Source organism: Anguilla anguilla, chromosome 11 (genome assembly GCF_013347855.1).
Source record: "Anguilla anguilla isolate fAngAng1 chromosome 11, fAngAng1.pri, whole genome shotgun sequence".
Lineage (NCBI taxonomy): Eukaryota > Metazoa > Chordata > Actinopteri > Anguilliformes > Anguillidae > Anguilla > Anguilla anguilla.
This window is the reverse complement of record NC_049211.1, coordinates 15,305,746-15,329,076: the sequence shown is the minus strand read 5'-3', so window position 1 is coordinate 15,329,076 and position 23,331 is coordinate 15,305,746. Positions and strand designations below refer to the sequence as shown.

The 23,331-nt window shown below is 43.9% G+C and overlaps 1 protein-coding gene across 3 annotated transcripts in view; it reads right to left on the bottom strand.

Moving 5' to 3' along the window:
• lamb2l (laminin, beta 2-like) overlaps positions 1–23,331 on the bottom strand; it is a 42,698-nt gene that overhangs the window by 15,752 nt on the left and 3,615 nt on the right. The window contains exons 1-17 of one of the 3 annotated variants that reach the window (XM_035383249.1): positions 20,239–20,417; positions 18,002–18,058; positions 11,562–11,731; positions 9,191–9,314; positions 8,964–9,037; positions 8,347–8,535; positions 8,157–8,220; positions 7,459–7,661; positions 7,106–7,226; positions 6,579–6,767; positions 6,191–6,370; positions 5,696–5,808; positions 5,476–5,555; positions 4,738–4,894; positions 2,204–2,344; positions 1,286–1,447; positions 870–991 (exon numbers count right to left, since the gene is read on the bottom strand). In XM_035383249.1, the coding sequence (XP_035239140.1) occupies positions 870–991; positions 1,286–1,447; positions 2,204–2,344; positions 4,738–4,894; positions 5,476–5,555; positions 5,696–5,808; positions 6,191–6,370; positions 6,579–6,767; positions 7,106–7,226; positions 7,459–7,661; positions 8,157–8,220; positions 8,347–8,535; positions 8,964–9,037; positions 9,191–9,314; positions 11,562–11,731; positions 18,002–18,050 (2,138 nt within the window). In that variant the 5' untranslated portion in view covers positions 18,051–18,058; positions 20,239–20,417. Of the gene's footprint in view, positions 1–869; positions 992–1,285; positions 1,448–2,203; positions 2,345–4,737; positions 4,895–5,475; positions 5,556–5,695; positions 5,809–6,190; positions 6,371–6,578; positions 6,768–7,105; positions 7,227–7,458; positions 7,662–8,156; positions 8,221–8,346; positions 8,536–8,963; positions 9,038–9,190; positions 9,315–11,561; positions 11,732–18,001; positions 18,059–20,150; positions 20,418–23,331 lie in introns of those variants that run through there. The other 2 variants (XM_035383248.1, XM_035383247.1) reach the window with 2 other exon arrangements.

The following is a 23,331-nucleotide window of genomic DNA, read 5'->3' as shown; positions in this document are numbered from 1 at the left end:
CCTGGCATTAACAGGCCACTTCACTCAAATTCTATGCATTGCTCCACGGCTACTGTATGAATCCACATTAAAAAGCAAGGAAAAGGTTTCACAACAGACAAGCCACTTCAGGCAGTCAGCAGAAAACAGGAAGTCATTGCTTTATAAGGGAGAACCAATCACCAAATCACTCTAGTACCTGACCAGCTCAGCGATACTGTTCACTGGGGTCATTTATAGAATGCAGGATTTGTGATATCATATCACACTGATCCTTTCATATAGATGCAGATACAAGTTAATGTTTTTCTAGGCCAGTGTTTCTTAAACTGGAGTACATGAGGTGGGTCCCGGAATGAGTCTGTAGTCCATTAGGTTATGCGAGCACGCGTATTAGAAAGGTCCCTGAAAGGCATTCAATTTCTAATTTTGGTCCCGGCATTAAAAATGTATTTCTAATTTGGGTCCAGATTTTAATAACTTTAAGAACCAGTGTTCTAGGCAGCTCATGGGATTTATAGGTAATTCATTGCAGGAGGATCACTGATGTTTCTGACTCTTGGTCATTCTGTGAAATATGATTGATACCAGCTATAGTCGCTACACAAGTTCTATACATGTCTGTCATGTTGCTTCCTGATCTTCAGAGGGGTTTTAAAATATGGTTAGAGAGACAGATTGTGAAATACCCACTTGCACGTTCCAATGCAGAGCTAAACACACTGATTTTGTTAGTAATCACTGTTAGTTCACTTTTGGGCCAAAATGGATACTTCACAGGTTGTTTTAACCCTACTCTTAGTACTGGTCATCAGTACATCTGGCACATGGATGTACACAGCCCTTGGAGGTTAATATATCTGTGCAAACACACATTGACAGTGTAGTACCTCCTGTGGTGGGACAGAATGACCGTGTACATCTGCTCAGTAGGCAGCACGTTTCCACAGCGGGAGCTGGTGGGCAGCTGCAGTGAGGTGATGCTGACGATGGCCTCCCAGTCCTCTGTAGACTGAGAGAAACACAACGCACCGGGAAGAGTGAGGAGCTCAAATGAACCGTCTACCTTCAGAAGCTGGAATTCATTAATAGCATTTTTATTTAAGACAAAACAAAGACATGAAGTACTCTACATGCAAACAGGTAAGAGCAAGAATCTTCTTGTGGGTTTTTCTTGACAGTAGCATTTCAGAGACATTTCTGTAACTGCCGCTTTTCAAAAGTGTCACAGATAAATTTCCCATCTAGGGTGTCTTTTTTCTGAACAGAATGGGCACTGCAGTAAACGTAACACACTCACACATACCTCAGGCTCATATCGAATCATGATGTCATACTCCATGGCGTAGGGGATGTTGTTGATGGTGAAGACGAGCCCCGCTCCGTCCTTGACCCGGGCAAACCCGGGGCCAGTCCAGGTGACCATCTGACCAGGAGACTGTTCCCTGTTGACTCTCTTTACATCTGGCTGCAAATAAACACACATAGACAAATACACATGCAGACACATGCACAAGCAGACAAACACACACGCGCACACACACAAACACAGATGCACCATAACTAAAACATCTCTGCAAGAACACACACTGACACCACAACCACACCTCATTACTTAATATGGGCACGAAAACACAACTCCTGCTTCCAGTTAGAGAGGAAGTCTCCCTCTCCTCCATACATTCCTTTACTATATCTACAAGCTCTGCTCAGAATGGAATTCACTCAATTAAAAAAGCCATTCTTGCTTGGTTGCATGTGTGTGCGTGTGCACGCACGCGTCTGTGTGAATGCGCCTGTGTGTATGCGTCTGTGTGCGTACGTGTGTGATTGTGTGCGCACATGCATCTGTGTGTGTGTGTGTGTCTGCGGATGTGTGTGTATGTGTGTGTGTGCATGAGTGTGTGTGTGTGTGTGCATACGTGTGCATGTGTGCATGTGCGCACACGTGTGTGTGTGTGTCTGTCTGTTTTTCTATCTGTTTGTGTGTGTGTACATGTGCATAAAGAATGTCTCCAAGGTAACTCCTAAATCCAGTATATCACCTGGCAACTGGCATATAGATTTTGTTATTTTAAAGGTATGCTCAAATTATACAAATTAACGTAATTTGTAACTTAAATGATACATCTCAGAGGAAAGACTGGGTGCAATTTTCTGCAGCCTTTTTCAATAAGATCATTTATTATGCTTGAGAGAGAGAGAGAGAGAGAGAGAGAATTACTGTCTCCTGCAGCTGACGTATACGCCTTAGTGCTGCCCTCTGCTGTTGGGCAGCAGCGATTCGGCGGTGACGTTTGTGCCTTCTAAGCTGGTTGTTCAGGTGCTGAACACAGTCCGTCTGTGCCTGGGGTCTTGCTCGTCCCTGCAGGGAAGGGGAGACACACAGGCAAAGTTTTTTTTTAAATACAGAATACTTTTCCATACAAGAAAATACCTAAATTTGTTGCAGTTACTTTCTCTCAGTGACATAGAAGTACAACCTCTGGATGCGATGGATTCAGTTTCACATGCAAAAAACCCTCCATCTTTGTATTTATTAACACGTGTCTGGTGACCCTTTTCGATCCCATTAGACTGGGCCAGGGAGTTTGGCCACATTGCATCACTGACTGCACCTCTCCCTCCCTTTGACAGTGGCTCATTCATTTTCAAATATTTTCGGCATTCCCTCCCTAAGACATATCTACCATTGCCTTAGAACATTTGCCTCTTCATGGACTTACTTCAACAACCATGACAAGAGAGAGAGAGACAGAAAGAGGGGGGGGGGGGAGTGATTTGACGCTTCCCTAGCCTCTTATGGGCCTCCCATTGTGATTCCAAAGTAGCACCAACTGAACCGGCCCTTCACCACCCCCCTTCGCTGAACCAGGCTAAAGAAAGAAATTGCAGGATGAGAGAGCAGTACTCCTGCATGAAGAGGCACATTCACTCCTACTGCCTGGCTGCAGGGAGCCACTGCCTCACACGGACCCGCAGTCTTCAAAAGCCATCCTCTCAGATCCACAGAAGAGAAAATTACTTTCTTCGCAAGATGTTGCTCTGTTTTTTTCTCTTTTTTCTGCTTCATTTTAAAAGATCTGTCTCTGCCAAAAGACTGAAATGTGTAGTTTGCTGTATTCACTGCTCATTGTAACTGTCATTAAAATGTTTCTTTCCTTCTTGAACAGTGCACAGGGTCGATTACCCAGAGCGGTCCTCAGCAGAGGCCCGCGTTAAATTCTCCATGAACTTCGCTGTTTAAGTGACAGACCAAACAGAGTTCATAATCCTGTATTTTCACACCGCAGGACACATTTTCTAAAGGGTCAACTAGTCTGAAATGGAGAATCCTATAGGCAGGACACAGGGCCACAAACACAAAGGAATTTATGTGAAATTACTCACAGGCCTATGTGTTTTGTGCATGTGAGCATGTCGGTGTTTGAGTGTGTACGTGAGAGAGGTCTAAGTGTGACTGGATTTGATGCACACCTTCTGTACTATACATGTGTGCCTATACAGTACATGTGTGTGTGATGTGCATGTAAACAAGTGTGTACATGTGTAACTGTGTGTGTGGAACTCTGTGCTACTGTGAGGGTGTGGACAGCAGTGCTAATTCTCTCTGACAGGCGAGCATCTACATATTTCTCAGATCTTTTTCTGGGTCACTTCAGGGCTGGGTCTGTATGCTTAGTGCAGCCTCTGCAGTGTAAGCACTGCCTATGTATGACTCAGCCAGACACAGGCTGTGACCCAGCCAGACTCTATGCCCGTTCATGAAGCCAGCAGCAGACTGGTTAAAATCACTTGATTAGAAAACTTGATTTATATCCCACAGAGAGGGGGCTCTAGACACTAACACATGTCTCCATCCAAATGTTTTGCAAATGTTAAGTGAATTTCCAAAAAGTCAGCACAAGAAAATGTGAAACGGTGTGCAACTACTGTTATGTGAATATTCTGAAGAGGGCGCAACAAGATTACACAATCAAAAGAGTGCCAGCCAAACACTATTATAGAGAGATTGAAAGACATACTTGTTCTTGGAAGAGTGATTATAACAGCCTTCTCTTGGTTATGCATGGCTGTATTACATGCAGCCCAGAGACATCGAAGAGGGTGTGCAATGGCCGATTTAATGACAATTTTTGGTCATTTATTGGTTCAATTTAAATCTTATCATTCAAAATATGCTACAATTAATGCGCCTGAATTTCACAGGTGAAATTGAGGCTAATTCCCCTGTGGCAGGACAGCATAATGAGACAAAAGAACACGCTCTAGGAGTGTAAACACAGCATCCTGTCTGGGAATCACAAGCACGGCACTGGCGAACCACAATCCATCATTTTAACCACTGCATACACGCTGCTGTAGCGATGCCAACACGACGCACAATGAAAATTCCTTTTTCCCTTTTATTTAGTTTCTGGTTGTTTGGGCTTGCAGGAGACAGATATGAGGGGGACAGGAACAGGGCAGAGAAATTAGGCTGGGGCTGTTGTTCTGCGCGTCGTGCCAGGACTTGCCCCATGTGGGTGCAGATTCAAACGGTAGCGGGGCTGTTCTCAGATCGCGCCAGAGGACAGTGCCCCCCCGGCAGAATATGTTATATTCTTAGAGACTTCTTCCTCCATGACAGAAAACTGTGCCTCACTTCACTCTACCACTTCCTGTCAAACATTTAGCTTCACCCTACATTTTATGTCTGATTTGGAAGCCACTTAAGCTTGTTTTATCCCTTGAACAGTAAAGGGTCCTTCAACTCACCGGTAGAGTATGGTCATCAGGGGAGTGGCCTACAGCATCCTCTGCCTCATAGGTGTAGAAGTCCAGCGGGGCACAGAAGTATCCTGGCTGGACATCAGCGCACTGTCGCCCAATAAGGTGCAGCCGACAGTCGCACTGTCCGTTGTCCATCATGCACCTGCACACAGACATGAACGGTGAATCAGACACTAAGGCACTGATGACCAAACCCTCACAACCTTAATGTTTGTTGTCCAGTCCCCACTCTGTGATGGAATGGATTAGGGGTGACAGACTCCAGTTTGGAGGTCCCTAGTACCTGCAAGTTTTTTTTTCAATCTGCAGTTAATTCAAGCCTTGGAAACCAGGTGTGCTGACTCTTTAGCCAATCATAGACTTCATCGTTTACGTGCTGAAAACAATCAAACTGTGGCCCTCCAGGACTGCAATATGACACCCCTAACACAGACAGACTTGCCCCCTTGGCACTGAGCCTGAATCCGTTTCAGGCTCTTTCTGACAATGCCTGCAGTTTGAAATGGGGTTACTTAAGGACAGTCTATTAGCTGTAGAAGGAGGCAAGTACTGCCCTGTGAGACCTCTCCTCCGCAGTATAGCCCTCACACCTCACACGAGACCTCTCCTCCACAGTGTAGCCCTCACACCTCACACGAGACCTCTCCTCCGCAGTATAGCCCTCACACCTCACACGAGACCTCTCCTCCACAGTGTAGCCCTCACACCTCACACGAATCATACCTGCTGCTATAGGCTCCCCCAAAGTCACAGTCACAGGGTCGGCAGCCTGAGACGTCATTGCTAAGTCCCCAGTACTGTGGCTGTAGGGGGTGATAAAGAGTAGTTAGGAATCAGGTGAGTTTAAATCATCATAGCCAATTTGTTGCAGAACTGGTTAATTTGATGTGGAGTGAGAAACACGAGCACCAATCAGCACAGCTTCGACTGAGAAGAATCTCACCAGGCACTGGTTGCAGTGTCGGCCTGTAACATATCTCTTGCAGGAGCAGTCTCCGCTGATCTGATCGCACGGCGATCCCATCATTATAATCCCACGAGGATCACAGTTGCAGGCTGAAGAAAAAAATTGTGTACTGTAAAAAAATGGTTACAAGCACCTATCTTATGGCTTCTGAAACTTTTGTATCAAAAACAGGAAAGCAAGTTGGACACAGACACACTGAGATACTGTGTACTATACCTAAGGGTAACAAATCAGTAGGCGGAGCACTGTTCAATTCATTTCCAGTATAGCCCTTGAACACTACATGTATGTCTTGCCACATATCACAGTGATGACATCACAGGGCACACAGGACAACAACTCTGTATTCCTATGAGTACGAACAGGTACTATATCTAAAAAAGTGTTGACTTCCCTGAACTGGGACAGTGAACTTGGCTTTCCAGATATGTGTCCCATCATTCACTCCAACCCAGCCCCCACCCCGCTCACCTTGGCAGCCCAGGGGGTCGTTTTGGCTGAGTCCAAAGAAGCCCTCCTTGCAGTAGTCACAGCGGGTGCCCCTTACGTTCTGCTTGCAGCGGCACTGGCCCGCGATCATGCCCATGTCCGGGTCGGTGTGGCCGTCACATACGCCCCGCTCAAGAGACCCCACCGGGTCACAGTCACAGACTGAGTGGCACATGAGGGAAGGAAAGAGCGAGAGAAGCAAAGGCACAGAAATGACAGAGGGAGAGAAAAACTGAGAACCAAAACTGGACATTTTTATTCACTCAAAGCCATGTGCCAGACGCAGGAGACCTTGGCTTGCAAAAGTATGCACTGCACTGCTGGTTTCTAGACTGCCTTGCAGGTGAAAATGACTGCACATCTGACTCACAAACACAGGCAGCAGGGTCCCGGATGTCCCTGGCTGGGTCCTGGTAGTAGAAGGGCTTGCACATCTCACAGTTGCGGCCCATGGTGTTGTGGAGACAGTCATCACAGACCCCGCCACTCACATTCCCTGTGGCCAGGTACACCGCCATGTCGAAGTGGCACTGGCCGGAGTGCCCATTGCAGTTACATTCTGGGAAAAGCAGTAATTTTTGTATTTGAGATGGCTATGTGGCTACATATCACTAGTTGGTGTGCAACAGCCTAAAATTCATCAGTCTCAGAAATCAATGAATCAATTATATGTTCATCAAAGCAGATAGAAACCAAAGATGCAAACAAGAGAGTTAATTATACAAAGCAGATAGGACGATACAAAATGAATGCATCTAAATGAGAAGGCAATGAAGGAAAACACCAGAAATTAAGCTCAAAACATTATGACATTATTATGAAATGTCAGTTCCAGAATGTTCTATGAATGTAGATGAGTGAGTGGATGGAGAGGAAGGGGGTTGGCAGGTACCGCACCCCTGCAGGTGTGAGAGTCATGTGACTCGGCCGGCCTCCAGGGCAGGTCGTTGTGGAAGTTTCGGCAGCGCTCGCAGTTGAGCCCCTCAGTGTTGTGCTTGCACACACAGCGGCCATGGATCTGAAAACAGGCACAACGCCCAGCGCCGATGTAAAACATTTTTTACATGTGTCCAGCCATGTACAATGCTGAGGCCACCATCAATGCACTGCCATTCTTTTAGTCTCCTCTTGTTTCCTGTCCTTTTTTGGACTCGTTCTGGCTAAAATGAAAAAGCAGACAGACCAGTGAGCCGTTGTTTGCAGCTGCCCCCAGCAGACGAGGCCATGAGGAGGGACATGGCGCCACTCACCATGCCGGCCTCCCTGATGGTGATGCCAGGCACGGGGGCACACTCGGAGGCGTGGCCGTAGCAGAAGCAGCTGCCGCGCACCACCAGCTCGTACAGAGAGTAGTAGTACTTCTGCAGGACGTCCGTCCGCCGGTCCAGCAGGTTGTCCCCCAGCGTGTGCAGCTTGGTGAAGTTAATCCGCAGGTTGGTGATCCGGAGCAGCTCTGGGGTTTGGGGACAGGGAGGGGGAGGGCGAGAGGGAGGGGAGGGCGGACGGGGGCGGTGATGGTTCAGCAATTTCTATGAGTTAAGCACAATGAAGCACTTGCGATCCATGACACAACATCCCTGTGGATCCAATAAAGAAGAGGAGGCTGCTGTGAGATTGCTGTGAGTCTGGGCATGAAGTCTTAATAAACCATGCTGCAGTATTAACCAACGGCAGAAAAATTAATATATAAACAGATTCAATTATTGCCCTTGATTGTGAACTTGATTGTGCATTCTGCATAACGTTTAACTTTGTTTTTCAAAGTTCTCTCTAATAAGTACATGTTAGCATAACCAGTTTTCTAATAATTGGTTTCCTGGGTGAACAATGCGTTTGATAGCTACAATGCTAGAATGTAACCTTTCATATACCCCAAATTTTTTAAAAAGGTCAAATTTGGCTGGTGTAAACCAACATAGTATGACATGGTTTTATGGAATTTTCTCACCTTGAATATGAAGACTATAGGGGTCTTTCACATCGATGGAAGGATCAAGCACTTTATAAATGACCTGGGAGAGTGAAAGTGAACAAAGAGAAACGAGGGAGCGAGAAATCTTATCTTATAGGATCCAGTATATCACACACACTGAGTCACTCATTCATGAAACAGGACTGCAGTCTGTGTAGAGCCTCACCTCCCCCAGCGTGGATGGCTCAATGTCAGAGTAGCGCTCCTCACAGATGACATCATCGATGAGTCTCAGGGCGTGGGCCGGCACTCCAGGGAACATCTTTGTGCAGTTGTAAGAGAAGTAGCGGTAGGGCTTCCAGGAGCGTCCAAAATCCGCAGAGCGCTCTATCAACATGGCAGCAGGCCGGAAGGTCTGTGCAGAGAATCACAAGAGGAACAGGCGTGCTCATTCGCGGACCTGGGCTTTGATGAGAGCTAATATAACCAAGCCCTGTCTAAACTTGCCGAGTTTTGTCCTGACCAACCCGTCAGTGATCAGCTTAGCTAAACAGTCTCAGAGACATTAACTGCAAATTCCAAAACATGCAACCCTTGGAAATCCATTATCAGCGGCAGAGCTAGCAACTGATATCCTATACCTCAGTGTCATTTATTTGCCTCCACTGCTGTGATACACTTGAGAAAAATGCTGCTAATGCCAGCTACTCAAGGGAGATACTCTTAATGAAACAGTTCAGGAAAATTGCAGTTACTGTGAGAGCCATTATGAATAAGAGCAAGCAAATTCATGATGGGATGTACAGGATTTGAATGGAAAGGAAAGGAGTGAATTGCACACACCTTAAACTTCATGATAAGGTGAGTAAAGTGGAACTCCGCCTCAAGATTCAACCTTAGGCTCACACTCTCTTCACCTGTAGGAGGAGGGAGGAGGAGGGAAAAATACAAAGGAAAGAATCAGGTGCCCCACCCAGACAGACACCATCCCCAACACTGGAAAATAAGAGGATTTATTCTGCTACTTGCCCACATGTTTCTGAGAGCAGGCAGAGAAGGAACATGCTTACCATTTACTGACTGCCACCAGGTGAATTCTCCATAGCTGTCCTTCAGGTAGATGACGTTCTCCACTCGATGGCTGTGATGGTCATAAGGCCTTCGCGAGTCACATACAAAACACTTGTCCGACTCCTACCGGGAGACATGCCAAAAATCATTGCTTTTGCCATGATGCCACAGGTCCTCTCTGCCTCCTTAATAAGCAAGGGGGGATCATTATCGGAAGGGCACACATTTTTAGCAAACAATACAGCCGGGCTAAAAAAATGGGGTTCCCAGGGCTGAACACTACTAACGCTTTACTGGTTGCTAATGGTAACCAAAAATGTGGGTTGAGCACATATGCAAGTCACAAAAGGAGGCAGACAGTGGCCTGACCCACAGCAGTTCAGCCAACGGATTATAGCCATAATTATAAAGGATCAGGACACTAGCCAGGAAAAGGAAAGTTTTCTAAAACTGGCTGTTGTCATGGGGAAATGGAAGTTTCCAATAGCAACCCAAGATCACTGAGTTCAAAGCAGAAATTCACCACAAACAAGGAATGTTTCTGTGCGTGTGAACAGATTGAAAGGTCTCCTTTCCTACTTCCTAATTGTGTTGCTAATGAGCGTACTTTTAAGTCTCATAATAAGTCACCCTCTCTCTCTCTCTCTCTCTCTCTCTCATTGCAGCAGAATTAATAGTTTACAGCCATTTGACAAACTGTCTGACAGGTCTCAAAAACTATCATATAATTAAAAACAACAAAGCTACTCAAGCGCAGCAAGATGCATACATCTCATGAACAAATGATCAGAAAATGCAGTTGAGAAGCAGTTTTCTGCTGCCATTGAAAAATGTGATTTACTACTTTAATGGTGTAGATGTGAAACATTTTTTTTTATTATTTGAATGCAATTTAATGATATTCGAGTGAAATACTAGGGGTCCTTTGGCCAGCCCTCAGCTCCCTCCCATTCCCACTGCATCAGTTACAGTTACAGCTTTAGTTCCGGTCTGTCAGTCAGGTTTCAAAGCCAGGCTTCAATGCATTCAGGAACACCTCTGAAAAGATGTGGCAATAGGCCCTCTGCAGCAAGATTATCAAAGTTGAGCTCTGTAAGGCGATTTTGGGGTTTATAAGGCAGTGACTCAGCTGAGAGTTCATACCAGGGGCTATAGAAAACAAAGCGCAGCACATTCGGACATGCTGGCCAGCAAAATAAATCCAGCAATTCACCTAATTCATTCAAGCCTAAAATGTTAAACCTATACCACTACCACTAGCATTCATGGACTTCTTACGACACAGTGACGAGAAAAAAACATGCACCACTGAAAGAAGATAAATTGAACTGCTGAACAAGGGTGTGGGGAGGTTGGTCCGAGTGCAGACCATGAGACGGATGATTCAAAGATGACAGACAGTCACTGTTCACTGAGCTGCGGCAGCACGTTGCGGTTTCACCATGTGTCAAAAGCCCAGCCTGTTAAGAACTACTGTATGTCCCTGCTGAAGGCAAAACAAAAGATAAATGCATGCACATCACCGCATGTCAAGCGAGAGGGACGGGTGGGCGTACACAGTGTGTGCTGCACACCTGGGCCTCTGGGTGAGGGGGACAGCAAACAGGTAAATGAACAGACGGCCCACACAGAAACAGCCGCACACACCCAAAGCAAATAGGCTGGAAAACTAGCCCTGTCTTTGAGTTTGATAGGGGACAAGCTGCCTGGAAAACACAGCTACAAAACAACTTTAAAACACAGTCATTTAAAAAAGCAACAGACAGTAAACCTTGCAGGTCTACCAGACAAATAAAGTAATAGCATATAAGAAGCATAATAGCCCATTAAGCTGTCAAAGAGGCTAAAGAGAAACAGAGGCATTTTTGTTCCTCTTCTGGAGAATTGCCTGTCTGACATGCCATGCTGGTGCACTTGGAGGCTGGAAGTGAGTTTCAGGCTTGGTCCTGTCTCTTTGGGGAACAATACAGACAATATTGTTCAAAACATAAGTGAAGTGAACGATGTGAGTGTCCCCCCAACTCAAAAAGCATAGCTATTCACTGCAGAAAAAAGGACAGCAGACTCCTTTGTAAATAACAAAAGCCTTACATAAAGGCTAGAGCCAGGTGTAGTTTGTGCTGCTCAAGCCGCCTATTTTCATTTAACAATGACATATGCTATTTGGGGCAAGACATGGGCAAGTGCGTACATGTCTCAGGTGGGGTATATATGGGTAAGGGTCAGGGGGGCAACACTAGGATATGTGATGGAAATGTGTGAGGAAGACAACGTGATGATGTTTTTGATGTGTTCTCTCCGGGTGTGTGAATGTGAGTGTGCGTGCGTGCATGCGTGCGTGCGTGCGTGTTAAGGGTTCAAGGTTCTCACCTGCAGGTGACTGACGATGCAGTACTGTTCAAGACCCTGCAGGCCACAGGTGGAAGTGGCAGTCAGGTTGATGGCTCTGCCAATGAGGAGATTGCCTGTTGCCGGGTAACAACTGCCCTCAGTACAGCCCTGTGGGCCTGAGGGAAAATCCTGAGCCCCCACAGCAAGAGCTGTTGATGAGAGGATGAACAGGGTCACTCCATGAAAAGGAACAGCCAAAAGCATCTTTCCATCACACTGAAGCAAGAATGGATGGTTGAACTAATACAGAACAGAAATCCAAACTGATTTGAATTGATGCAGGTTTCTATGGAGTAAACTATGAAACAGATTTGTCAAACAAAAAAAAAAAAACTTTTGAGGGGAAACATGATATCAGGTGAGAAAAATAAAAATGCTTTTATTCTCCTGGATGAGCCGTATGAAACAGAGTGGTAGAAATGAACACAGAAATAAAAGATGATGTCTTCATTTGCTGACCTCACCTTAATCACTAGACTGCGCACAACAGTGCTGAGTCTGATTGGAAATTCATATGTTCTTAATCATTCTGCCGACTGTTTGAATGTTCGAAGGAGGCAGAATCAGTGCTCCCCACCAAAGAAATGTGCAACACTTGCTTCATAAGACAGATAGACTCTGCAAAAAATTGCTGATGGAGTGACAGCTCACACAAACTCAATGGCTGCAGCTTCCATTCTGCCTCTCTTTCAGCTTGGGCATTCAGCTAAGCTGTCGCTCTGGTCACAGCAGGGGTAGAGCTATGGCCAAAGCCAGTCTGGAGCATTACATGGGAGCAGACCCAACCTGGACTGGCGGGAAACGAAGTGAAAGGGCAGAGACACACACAGACCCACACATGCACAGATACGCACAAACATGTGCACAGATATACTTATGTGCAGACAACATCAGTACACCGTTAAACATGCCCGTACACAGGCGAGCTTGGATTGGAGGCTGAAGTTCACCTTTAAATTGAACATTAATCTCAAGCTGCTTTGTTTTCTGTTCATTAACAAGGATGTCGATTTTCTGAACATCCATTTGTGGGAAAGCAATTACCTTTCTCTTAATTTTGTCTCAAAACACTGTTGTTCACCTCCCATAGAGAAGTGAAACGATATGTTCATAAACAACCCTTTAAAGGGTTAATTGAGCGAATAACCCACAGAAATCTATCCCATTCTTTTTCTCCATGTTGTCTAGTGCCAGTATGATTTTTCACAGAATGCAAACATTGACACAGATTACTACAATATTTGAACTTGAAGATTTTCTCTGATGTGCTACCCTGTATCACTCAGGAAATCTGTGCACATTCTTAAGTTTATCTGCTCGTGAAAAAGCCTGGATTTTATTAACCCTTTAACTGGAAGCTCTACTGCTTACTGCAACCAGTTAAACTGTTAATTACTTGATTGTTAACTGAGCAAAATAAATGTAAAAAAAACACTGAAAGCAAAGAATTGATAAAATTGGCATGCACACCTATACATGCATACACACATAAACATGCACACACACACACACACATACACACACACACACACAAAACAGTCCTATGCACACACAAGGGGGAAAGAAGGATACACATATCCATTCTGCCCTGAACCAAGCATGCTCCAAGTATGTCCCCAGTGTAAGTAAAGGTGCAGATTCCAAGCATTCTTCTAAATTCAGTTAAACATTACACAAGGAAAAAATGTCCAAGTACTAAAGAACCATGTGGCTATTCACAATCACTTAGTAACTGATACAGTAATGCACCTATACATTTTGACCCTTGGAATGTGAACATATATGTGCCACCCCTCCTTGGATAAACAGTCACGCCATGCGTAATGCACAATGAATGAGCAAAGAAAATACCTTCCATTCACTAGGCCTTAAAGACACAGGGAACTATGACCTTGCCACACCTCTACCTACCTGCCAAAGTACTGACCCCTTACAGCATGTTTAACATTGGCATTGAACACACAGGTGCACTTGTCTTCACAAAAACAAATGAGTGCTCATATGTATGTGTGTGAGGGCACGTGTGTGTGTGTGTGTGTGTGTGTGTGTGTACGCGCGCATGTGTCTGCCTTTGTGTGTGTTTAGATCTCAGATTTGAAGCAATAAATACAATACAATCATTTAGCAATTACAGTGGCCACACTACCTACCCAGTAAATTTTGAAGTCTACCTCATTCTTACCAAACTCAAAGCCCCTTTTAGTCCCAGTATAGTTCTGGGGACTGTAACAGCTAGTTGCTTATTCAGTGGATGTTGGGGTGCTGTTGATGATGTGAAATTACAGGCAAACTATCAAAGTTAAACGGTTAGGTCTACAGTCTACAAAAAAATTAAAAAATTAACAATTTGTATCAACCAAACAGCTTTGATTACATTACACCAAATGTAGAAGCCGCTACCGTACAGTGACATGCCTGTCCCCTTCTCTCCTTTGACAGGCACAGTCCCTTTATGTCCTCATTGCCTCTCATGCCGTGACTGGTAGTGAGTTGAGGGGAGGCGGCATGCAAAGCATTCCCCCAGGGAATGTCGCTCCATACTTTGTTATTGCACTTTCGAGCATTCCTCATACTTCAAAAACACAACAAAAAACAACAACAACACCATCAAAAACCAGAAAGGTGAAAAAAAATCCCAAGCTCGCAACTACTGTGTAATCTCACAATTACTGCATGTTTGTTCAGAGCCCCTGATCTGATCTCTTCTCCTCTTTCACAGAAGTAGGCTGCCCTGTCATCCTCCCAGAGGGACGTGGTGCCATTAGCAGACACATACATATGAATGCCAAGCGCACACGCGCAGGCATTTACACACGTGCGCGTACCAGTAAACCCTCTGTACAAGTAAATACAAAGTGCAAGTTGTAAAAAAAACTTATTTCTTCTTATGCTGATTACAAAGAAGAAAACAGGAGAACCTTTGCAACATCCATCAACATTAGGCTTCTCTCTGTTAAGAGAGAAGTGGAGAGATTCATGCTGATATTGTGGACAGCGGCAAAGATGCTTAGTGAGTAATTACACTGAGTATTGTGTCTGTGGCACTCATATGTGCTGAATCTCTGTGCCTGCCATTTTACAATGGTTAGGTCATGTTCTTAGACTGTCTGCTCAGTAATTTGTAATTGGTCACCTCAGTAATTTATACAGCAGTTTGTAAGTGGTCAGATACAACTCTGGGGCAAGTACATTACATAGATTTTACTGATGATGGGGAAAGAGTGTTCCATGACCAGGCCATGACATTTTCAGCAGAGTCCGTGTTGCTCTGCGAGAAGTAAGCAAATGCAGATGTGACCCACATAGGGTAAAACTACTCTGCAGCAGTTCAGGAGATGCAAGCCCCATCATGCCTAACTGAAATATGCCAGCAGGACCCAAGTAATGTCCTGTTACCTCTGTCACATGAGCAAGACTCATACTTGAATAAGTATCATTTTCATATACCTATGCTTATTTTCTATTTTTTAGTGGATCATTTACTTCTCTGTTCACAAAAGTTAAAAATGTGCAATTTTTTAACTTTTTTTTTTTTTTGCTTTTTACTAAAACTATGCATTTATATTTTTCAGAGTGTGTGACACAACAGTCAGTTGATAACAGTCCAGTACTGCACTCAGTCCACCACCACAAACCGAGACCCAAAACAAACAGCAGCCTTGCCACCAGAGCTCTTAAAACTACAGTAAGAATGCTCTGAGAGGAAAATGTTACTTATTAAAACGCATTCCAGGTGTCAATGTTCATCACACAGCCATTCTACAGACTGCACTGCACAACCCTCATTCTGTAAGGTACCCCACACTGAGGAATGTGTCCTGCCTCTCTCTGAAGACTGGTTCTCACTTGCATGGTACAGCTTATCTACATCTCGCCTGGTGAAAACAGAGCAGAGAGCTCATCATGGCACACCTACTGTATCAACTTACTGGGCATCCAGAACACTCTGAATTTTCAGCTATGGTACCGCAGTGGTAAAATGAATTTATTTAAAGGGGCAGGATAAAGCTTTGTGGAATAAATAGGAATTATTTTGTTTTGCATTACAATGCTTACCGTTATTTACATGCAAACCTCTTCAGTCATTTACTAGTACTTCTGAATTAACATCACAAGACAAAAACACACACACACATGTACACATACACATGCACACACACGAACTGTTGTAAAAACCTGCCAACAATTATTAACTCAGAGGCCAACTGACCCAGATTCCACATTTAAATGCAGGTAAGGAGAACAAGGAGCAGGTATCCCAGAATTCCTGGAGCTCATGCCAGCACTGAGTACTGGGTGGAGGACAGAGGCCATGTGCCACGGCAGCTCCCAAGAAAATCACGCGCTCTAGTAATCCCGCTTACACAAGATTAAAGCCAGGCTCCTGGGAAACATTGCTCAGGTGGTAGAGGCGGCTAGCCACCTCCCTGAAGCAAGTAGTGTCTCTCCATGGCACACTGGCTCCCCACTGTTGCTCAAATTTGCCTTAAATCAATTTTTCCTTGGTATTGCACTGTCAGCCATTTCACTCCTCTTTATATTCAAACTGCCAATTCCTTGAACTCTCCCACTGACATCACCTCCTACCAGTGGTATTTATATATCCTTTAATTACATTTTTTTTTTAATTAATTTTTTTCTAAATATAAATTTTTGTTTTATACACTTTTGAGGTGTAATGAAATGCAGGTCAAAATCAAGACTACATGATCATTTTACTATCCCTTCATTGAGTCAATTATTCGACTTTTACCTACTCACTCCTCATTTGATACCCTATGCGATGTGCATACAGGATATGTAGTGTATATACAGGAGCATAAACGTTGCTGTGTTCCTGTAAAAATGTAAAGCACAGATCTGCTACAGAACAATTCTATGGAGAGATATTCTTATGTCTGTTCTATGGCACAAGTAAATGAAATAAAAAATGGCGGCCCTGGCACAGGGATGCTGAGCAGCTAATGAGCACAGTTTGTGATCTCAGTCAAAGCCGCTAGACACTTGTATGAGACTTTGGAGGATTGTGAACAGCAAACAACATGCCTCTCTGTGCTGGACACCGGCCAGGTTCACAGGCCTGTCACCTCACCTTCACCCTGCCTCCTTCGTAAACCAACATTTCATACCAGAGAAAACAAAGGGGACCTAATGAGGAGTGAGGAAATGGGGGGGGGGGGGGGGCAGTAACACTTGTTCTGATCTGGTCTACCTTCTGCCAAAAAAAAACAGGGGGGAGGACTCTGCTGAAGAGACTCCCATGCCATGTTGTAAAAATATACTATCAGTACATGGCCACACCTGCCTTGGTTGAATTGTTCAGAGGTTCTACTTAAGTCTGAGGCAGTAGAAATGTATGTACATTAAGCAGGCTGAGCTTCTATGGTGGCAGTGCAAAACTTTTTTTGTCCTTTTCATCCTGCAAAAAGACTGCACCCATTTCCAAAACCAGGGGCATAGCTGTCTCAGCAGATTATAATCCAAACCACCCCAATGGAGAAGGCATAATAGCCACATGTTCTGTTTAGGAAATAAAAGATTATTAGAGCGAATTCCACTGAGAAGACATCTGACTGAGGAAGTACTTGAAGAACAGTGAAAGTAAGTATGAGCCTGAAGACACTTTTGAAGACACCATTTTCTAACAAACGTCTGCAGACTTAGGCCTTCCTGGGAATGAATGGCACACAGCAACACAGCAAAATATGTCAGATTCCTAATAAAAGATTAAAGGTTTAATATTCTCTGATTTATTTATTGCTTTAAGGAGCAATAAACAGGGAATTTGCAACCAAATCCCCATTTAAAGCCATTTTTGTTCCCTTTTTACATTTATGATTAGAGGAAAAAGGATGCTTCATGAATTCTTTTGTTTGTTCACAAACAAAGGCCCCAATCACTCATCAGCACGTATTGCAGTATTACAGTACTGCAGGGACACTGTTTTCACTGGGAGCAGCAGATGGGGCGAAGGGGAGTGAGCATGTCCTTGGTCCTCGGTGTACAGTTTCCTAGCCTTTGTGTGTACCCAGGCTGTGGTGCACACACTCTCACAATGCTCTTAATTGCACTTTTTTGACACAGTTCAACCATGTGTGTCAACTGCAAAAGAACACCTGCCAGGATATCAAATGGAACAAGGGTGGGCTAAAGGTTAGCCTTGTCTGTTAAAGTGTTCAATTGCTCAAAGTCTGAATGGGCCCCTGAGAGAATGCTTCAAAGGATACACTAAGCACAGTACAGTGTTTAATGTGAGCTTGTTTTTTTGATACAGACAACACTCAATCAAAATGTTTAGTTTTTTTTACGGGTGACATGCATGTTGATTTGCATAACGCAGCAAATTAATTATGCGATTGATAAGGAGGTGAGCTGTCATATCCCAGATCCCTGAGATTCTGAAAAACAGCAGGACTCACCGAGAATCAAGATACCCAGATGGCCAGACATAGTGAATCCAATCCTCATTCAGGAAGCTGAAAAACAGGACGAAACAGTTACGTTACATTATATTTATTTGGCAGACACTTTAATCCAAAGCAATGTACAATAAGTGCATACAGTTCTCTTTGTCTATCACTTTTGGAGGTAATTCACACACTACAATATCTGATACCTGCATATAACCGACAGTTTACTTTGACTTTCCAACATCTTTGTGTGTAGAGAAAAATAAAACAGAAAATGGTGAATGAAGCTGTAACCCAGTCTATCCTGGGAGTTATAAAGGATCAACTTTTTCATCTTTTCAAACTTTAAAATAATAAAATAATAAATTGTAAACAAATAAGCAAACAACAAGTGGTGCGTACAGCAGCTGAGATTTCCTCCTGATAGCACAGCAGTAATTACCAGGCAAATTCCCAGGTAAAGAAGTGAACGTTTCCTCTTTGTGTAGAACAATGAGCTCATTTCCCCAGCAGGTTTCACATTCCCTCTATGCTGCCAAAATCCCACATGGGGGAGTGGAGTGGTGGGGAGTCTAGGTGAAGAAAGCCCTCTCTGACACCCGCGCTGTCCCCAGCGACCCCTGCGCTCGAACCCCGATCGGTCAACTGCAGTGAGAAAGTGTGCTCATAACTCTGAGCAATCCGTCAACGCCGCTGTACCCAAGGGGCCGTCCCAGAGGTCATGGGCGCCATTGTTAGCGGCCCCCGACACTGTAAAGGCAAACGGACCTGTGCATACACCCTGGACAAACATGGCCGCCGCTGAAAGGCCTGCCCACGCACCTCATTCAGACTGTGCATGGGAACAGATAGGGCACTGTGTCCCTTTATCATCCTTTCCCTCGTAAAAATAAAATAAAATAAAATAAAATAAAACAATCCGGACCTTTCAAGCACGAGCTAAGGATAAGGAAACTATTAAAGCAGCACCTTCCTTTCCTCTTTCATAGTGAACCATAAAGTAATGTGTATGAGCCTGCCCTGTGCATTAGCCTCCTCACCCTTACAGAGACAGACTGAAGAAGCTGGCAGAGGAACATGCTGGTGTCATGGAGGCACCACAACTTTGAGGGGCTCTTAAAGTCAAACAGGAAATAGCTAGATGGACTTGATTATGTAGCAAATCAAAGCGCATGTAATATAGAGCTGTTTGAAATACATTGCCTCACTATGCATTTCCCTTAATGGCAACAATAACAAAATTTGTCGAAACTAGAAACAACACAGTCATATTTTAATAATACGCATGATGCCGTATTATGCATAGTTTTCTTTCACCGTTCACAGAGGACAGTGTACCGAAAAGTGTACTGAAATAAGCTTGAGCACTACGCTCTGAAATTGTGATAGTGCTTAACTTCTAAGAAAACATCCACGTGCCTCTTTTTAAAAAATTAGCCTCATAACCCAAAAACAGACCATGAAAAGAGGGCTGACTCAGATAATGGAAGGAGACTGGATGAAATTACATCACAGGATAAAAAAGGACATGATAAATTAAAACACTGCGCCCAGTGTTCATCCCGTTTTACAGTAAGATGCCTTTTCTACTCCACTTGTCAGGGGGAAAACACGTCATTCCATTCCACACTCAGTGAAAAGAGATGCCTCCATGCTCCTGAACGGTCAGTCATGCAGGGAGAAAAATGCTTTCCCAAAAGCAAAACAACAAATTCAGTAACCCCTGTGAAAGTAACATTTTCAATACAATGAGCCCGGGAAAAAAACCCATAGACAAGGTCTGTTCTTTCGCCAGTCAAAATTGCCCGTCCACTTTAATGCACTTCACACAGAGACGCATTGTTGTCAATATGACAGGTCAATTCAGCAATACGGAGGAATGCGCACCATGGGTAGATAAAATCCTCAAAGCAAAGGAGATTTCATAAAAAATGCCACCCATTTAAGGTAGGGTGCAATGCTTCATAAGCTACTTAAAGGACAATTTGCAAAACGGAGAAAAACAAAAGGTATCACAGATTTCAGGTATGGATATTGTACAAATAAAACCTGAGCTGTTACAGAAGATTAACATGGAAGAAGAACGTGTACAGAGCTCTGGCGAGACTTTGAGGAGACTTAACAGCAGAAGAAAGAAACAGCAAACTTATAAACATACCTAACTCAATCAGTGCATCTGTGCATCCTAACCTCAGGACCGTGCTTTTTTCTCTTTTCAAATGCGACAAAAAGGTCTTCGTACTCACACTGTCACAACAGCCGAGTCCCCCTGTGCACCTGGAATCTTTCAGAGCCAGTATCAGCTGTGTGTGTGTGTGTGTGTGTATGTGTGTGTGGGGGTAGGTGCGTGTTCATACGTGAGTGCCTGTGTCCATAAGTGTGCATGCGTGTATTAAAAAACCGTGTAAGCAGAACTGGCCATGGCGGTGTGAAAACAAGCGGAATAACGTTAGCCAATCGCAAAGTCCAGTTACCTCCCCCCTCCCCCCCCACCCTCCCCTTCCCAAACTGAGTGCCGAGGTGAATGGATGGCGATTCTCATTCTTATTCAAATGGGCCTGTCACACTGAGAGAGCCGTGTGAAAGGAGAAATGGTTTCTAGGCAGGCGGAATGCAGCGCTCCATTCTTTCGGCATTCGCGGTGGCCTCCGCGGGCGCAGCTCTGGCGCGGGACGTCCGCCCGTGGCGCCGGAGCGAGGAAACGGAGGCCCAGAGCCTCCAGCTGGGACACCGCCAAAAAGCCCAGCGGTGAGTTCTTCTGAACTTTCACTTCACTGTACTTACATCGCTAGGCACGCTGGCACCGCTGCTCACCGAAAAGAGGTTCAAAAATGCAGCTAGAAACACATAACAAACACCATAACCCCACCCTCCTCCCCCTCAGGTCAGTCCCTCCTTCCAGCTGAGCGGAGATTAAAAACAAATAAAAGGAACAAATGGGAAATAAATAAAAATGACACGGAGGGAATTCAGGATTTTCTCAGCTCAATGAAGTGAATGCTGACCTGAACCTCAGTCAAAAGGTCCAGTATTACAAAAAAAAAAATCTTAACTTAATTTATCAAAAATCATCCTGCTGCCTTGCCTTCATATATATGCACGTTTACATAAAAGTTGTAGAATGCAAACATTGTCCAAAACGTATTGTATTATATGATTATAATTTCATTTCAATTATTCATTAAAACATTTATGTTACAAATTGTACAATATGACTTTTTCAGAAGTAGGCATCCATGTAATTGAAAATGGCCCCTTTGTAACATGATCACCGAAAGCACCATGCTAACTTGCTGAAAAAATGTGATGCAATACTGGTCCGCATTTCTTCTGCTTCATTGAATTATAGCATGAGAGTCAGTGTTATGTCAGCATCATGCAATGTAATGAGAACTGCTTTAAAAGGAGTTGAACAGTTTGATGCGTGATGTGACATGGCCATCGGCCAAAGCTTACCAATAGCATGCGGTTGACAGCACGTAACAAATACAGAGGATGGGTTAGCAGCTCATAATCAAACTACTGTGTGAACGCCCGTGAAGAGCGTGTCACACAGATCAGAAAACACAAAAAAGCCACAGCCCTCAGATTGGAAACTCCATGGTCACTTGGTCATGTCGGTCATGGCCGTGCTAAAGAGAAGCAGCAGGGAGCATAATGGTAAGATATAGGACATATGCGTCAGTGTGCCTAAGGTGGCCAGGAGAGCGTGGGTGACCTCATGCCAGATACCATGGTCCAAGATTCTGTGTGGTTTACTCAGTGGTCTGTGGCTGACAAGACAGAGTAATACTCTCACAACACTTCTATCAAGCTGAAAAAAAACTTGGTAGCCAGCCAAAGCATAACTCAAGAGTCACATACATTGTGAAGTGCTATACTGTGAAGAGTGTGTGTGTGTATGTGTGTATTTGTGCGTGCATGTGTGTGTGTGTGCGTGCGTGCATTTATAGAAGTTATTCAAGCTAATGCCAATAGAGGAATAAAAATCTGCTGTAAAACAAGCTTTTCCCAAGCACAACAATAACAATAATGATTTAAGGAGCAATGTGAACAATAAAGCAGCTTTTTCCACATGGTAGACACAAACGGTTTTAGCTTTATCGATATTTTCTCAGTGTAATATCGATATCCACAATTCTATTTGATTGGAAAAATCACTGACGCATGAAAATGTCCACAAAAAAAAAAACCAAGGAACCTGTTCAGAATAAACTAGGCAAAGGATTACCTATTTTTCTGATGAATTAAAATTCCATTCTTCTGTTTCGGCAGAGCTAAACATTCCCTTGGGAAAGGAATCCTAAGAGCTTAGCCTTTTTTCCCCACCAGAGAAGCTCCGACACAGGACTGCACTTGAAAATGAATAAAAAGGTTTGCAATTACAACCACACACCGATCTGTGGACCCGGGTTTCGTTTCCTGTTTTTACATAATGAGAGAAACTTGTGCCCCAATTTATCTGAAAAACTAATCTTATTCCATGGGGCATTAAAACTTTTTGTACCAATCAGTACATTATTGTCAGTAAGTACCTGTAGATATTCAGTGAGAAAAGGATATGAATAGATTTTTTAAATAAAATTTGATTTCTCACAGTATAAATAAAATGAATAAAGTATGTATGATTCAAAATTTATAAGCCACCCTTCTATTACATCCAGTCTCAAACTAGTGTAAACATGTGCCATAGGCAGCCTGGTTCCATGCTCCAATTCATGTCTAGCACTGCTAGCTGCTACATTCCAGCCATCCCTGGCTTGTAATCAGTCAGTTAACATGCACAAGTACAGGTTGTCTTTCTAGTTAACTAAACATGCCAGCATGGGCTGAAAAATTGAAGCCTGTCTCTGAAAAGTTCAATAACATACATTTAAATTTTTGCCATATTTTGGCGAGTGACGACTTCTGACGACAAGAAGCTGTGCAGCTGTGCATTTGTCCATCCTTGACTGACCCTCTTGACTGACAACTACAGTAACCCCCCTCCACAAACATAGACACGCATACACACACACACACACACACACACACACACACAATCTTCAGTGTTTTTCTGTGTCTTACAAAAATTCTCTGAATATGCAGGTTACAGTTAACAACGGCTTGTATTCTGTACAGTAACTAACAGTATCTCAGTAATTTATAACTCTTGGTATTGGTAATTATTCAATGAAATGCAAGGTTAAGTTCAGGAGTGTGTGACTGTCTTTTTCTTTTTTTAACTTTACATTTTCACCCTTAGTACCTCACAATCTGTGTGTTCCTGTTCTACCCTGCACAAACGAATACAGGTACTTACATCCCCCACCATCTGAGATATGTGCAGTATGTGCCAT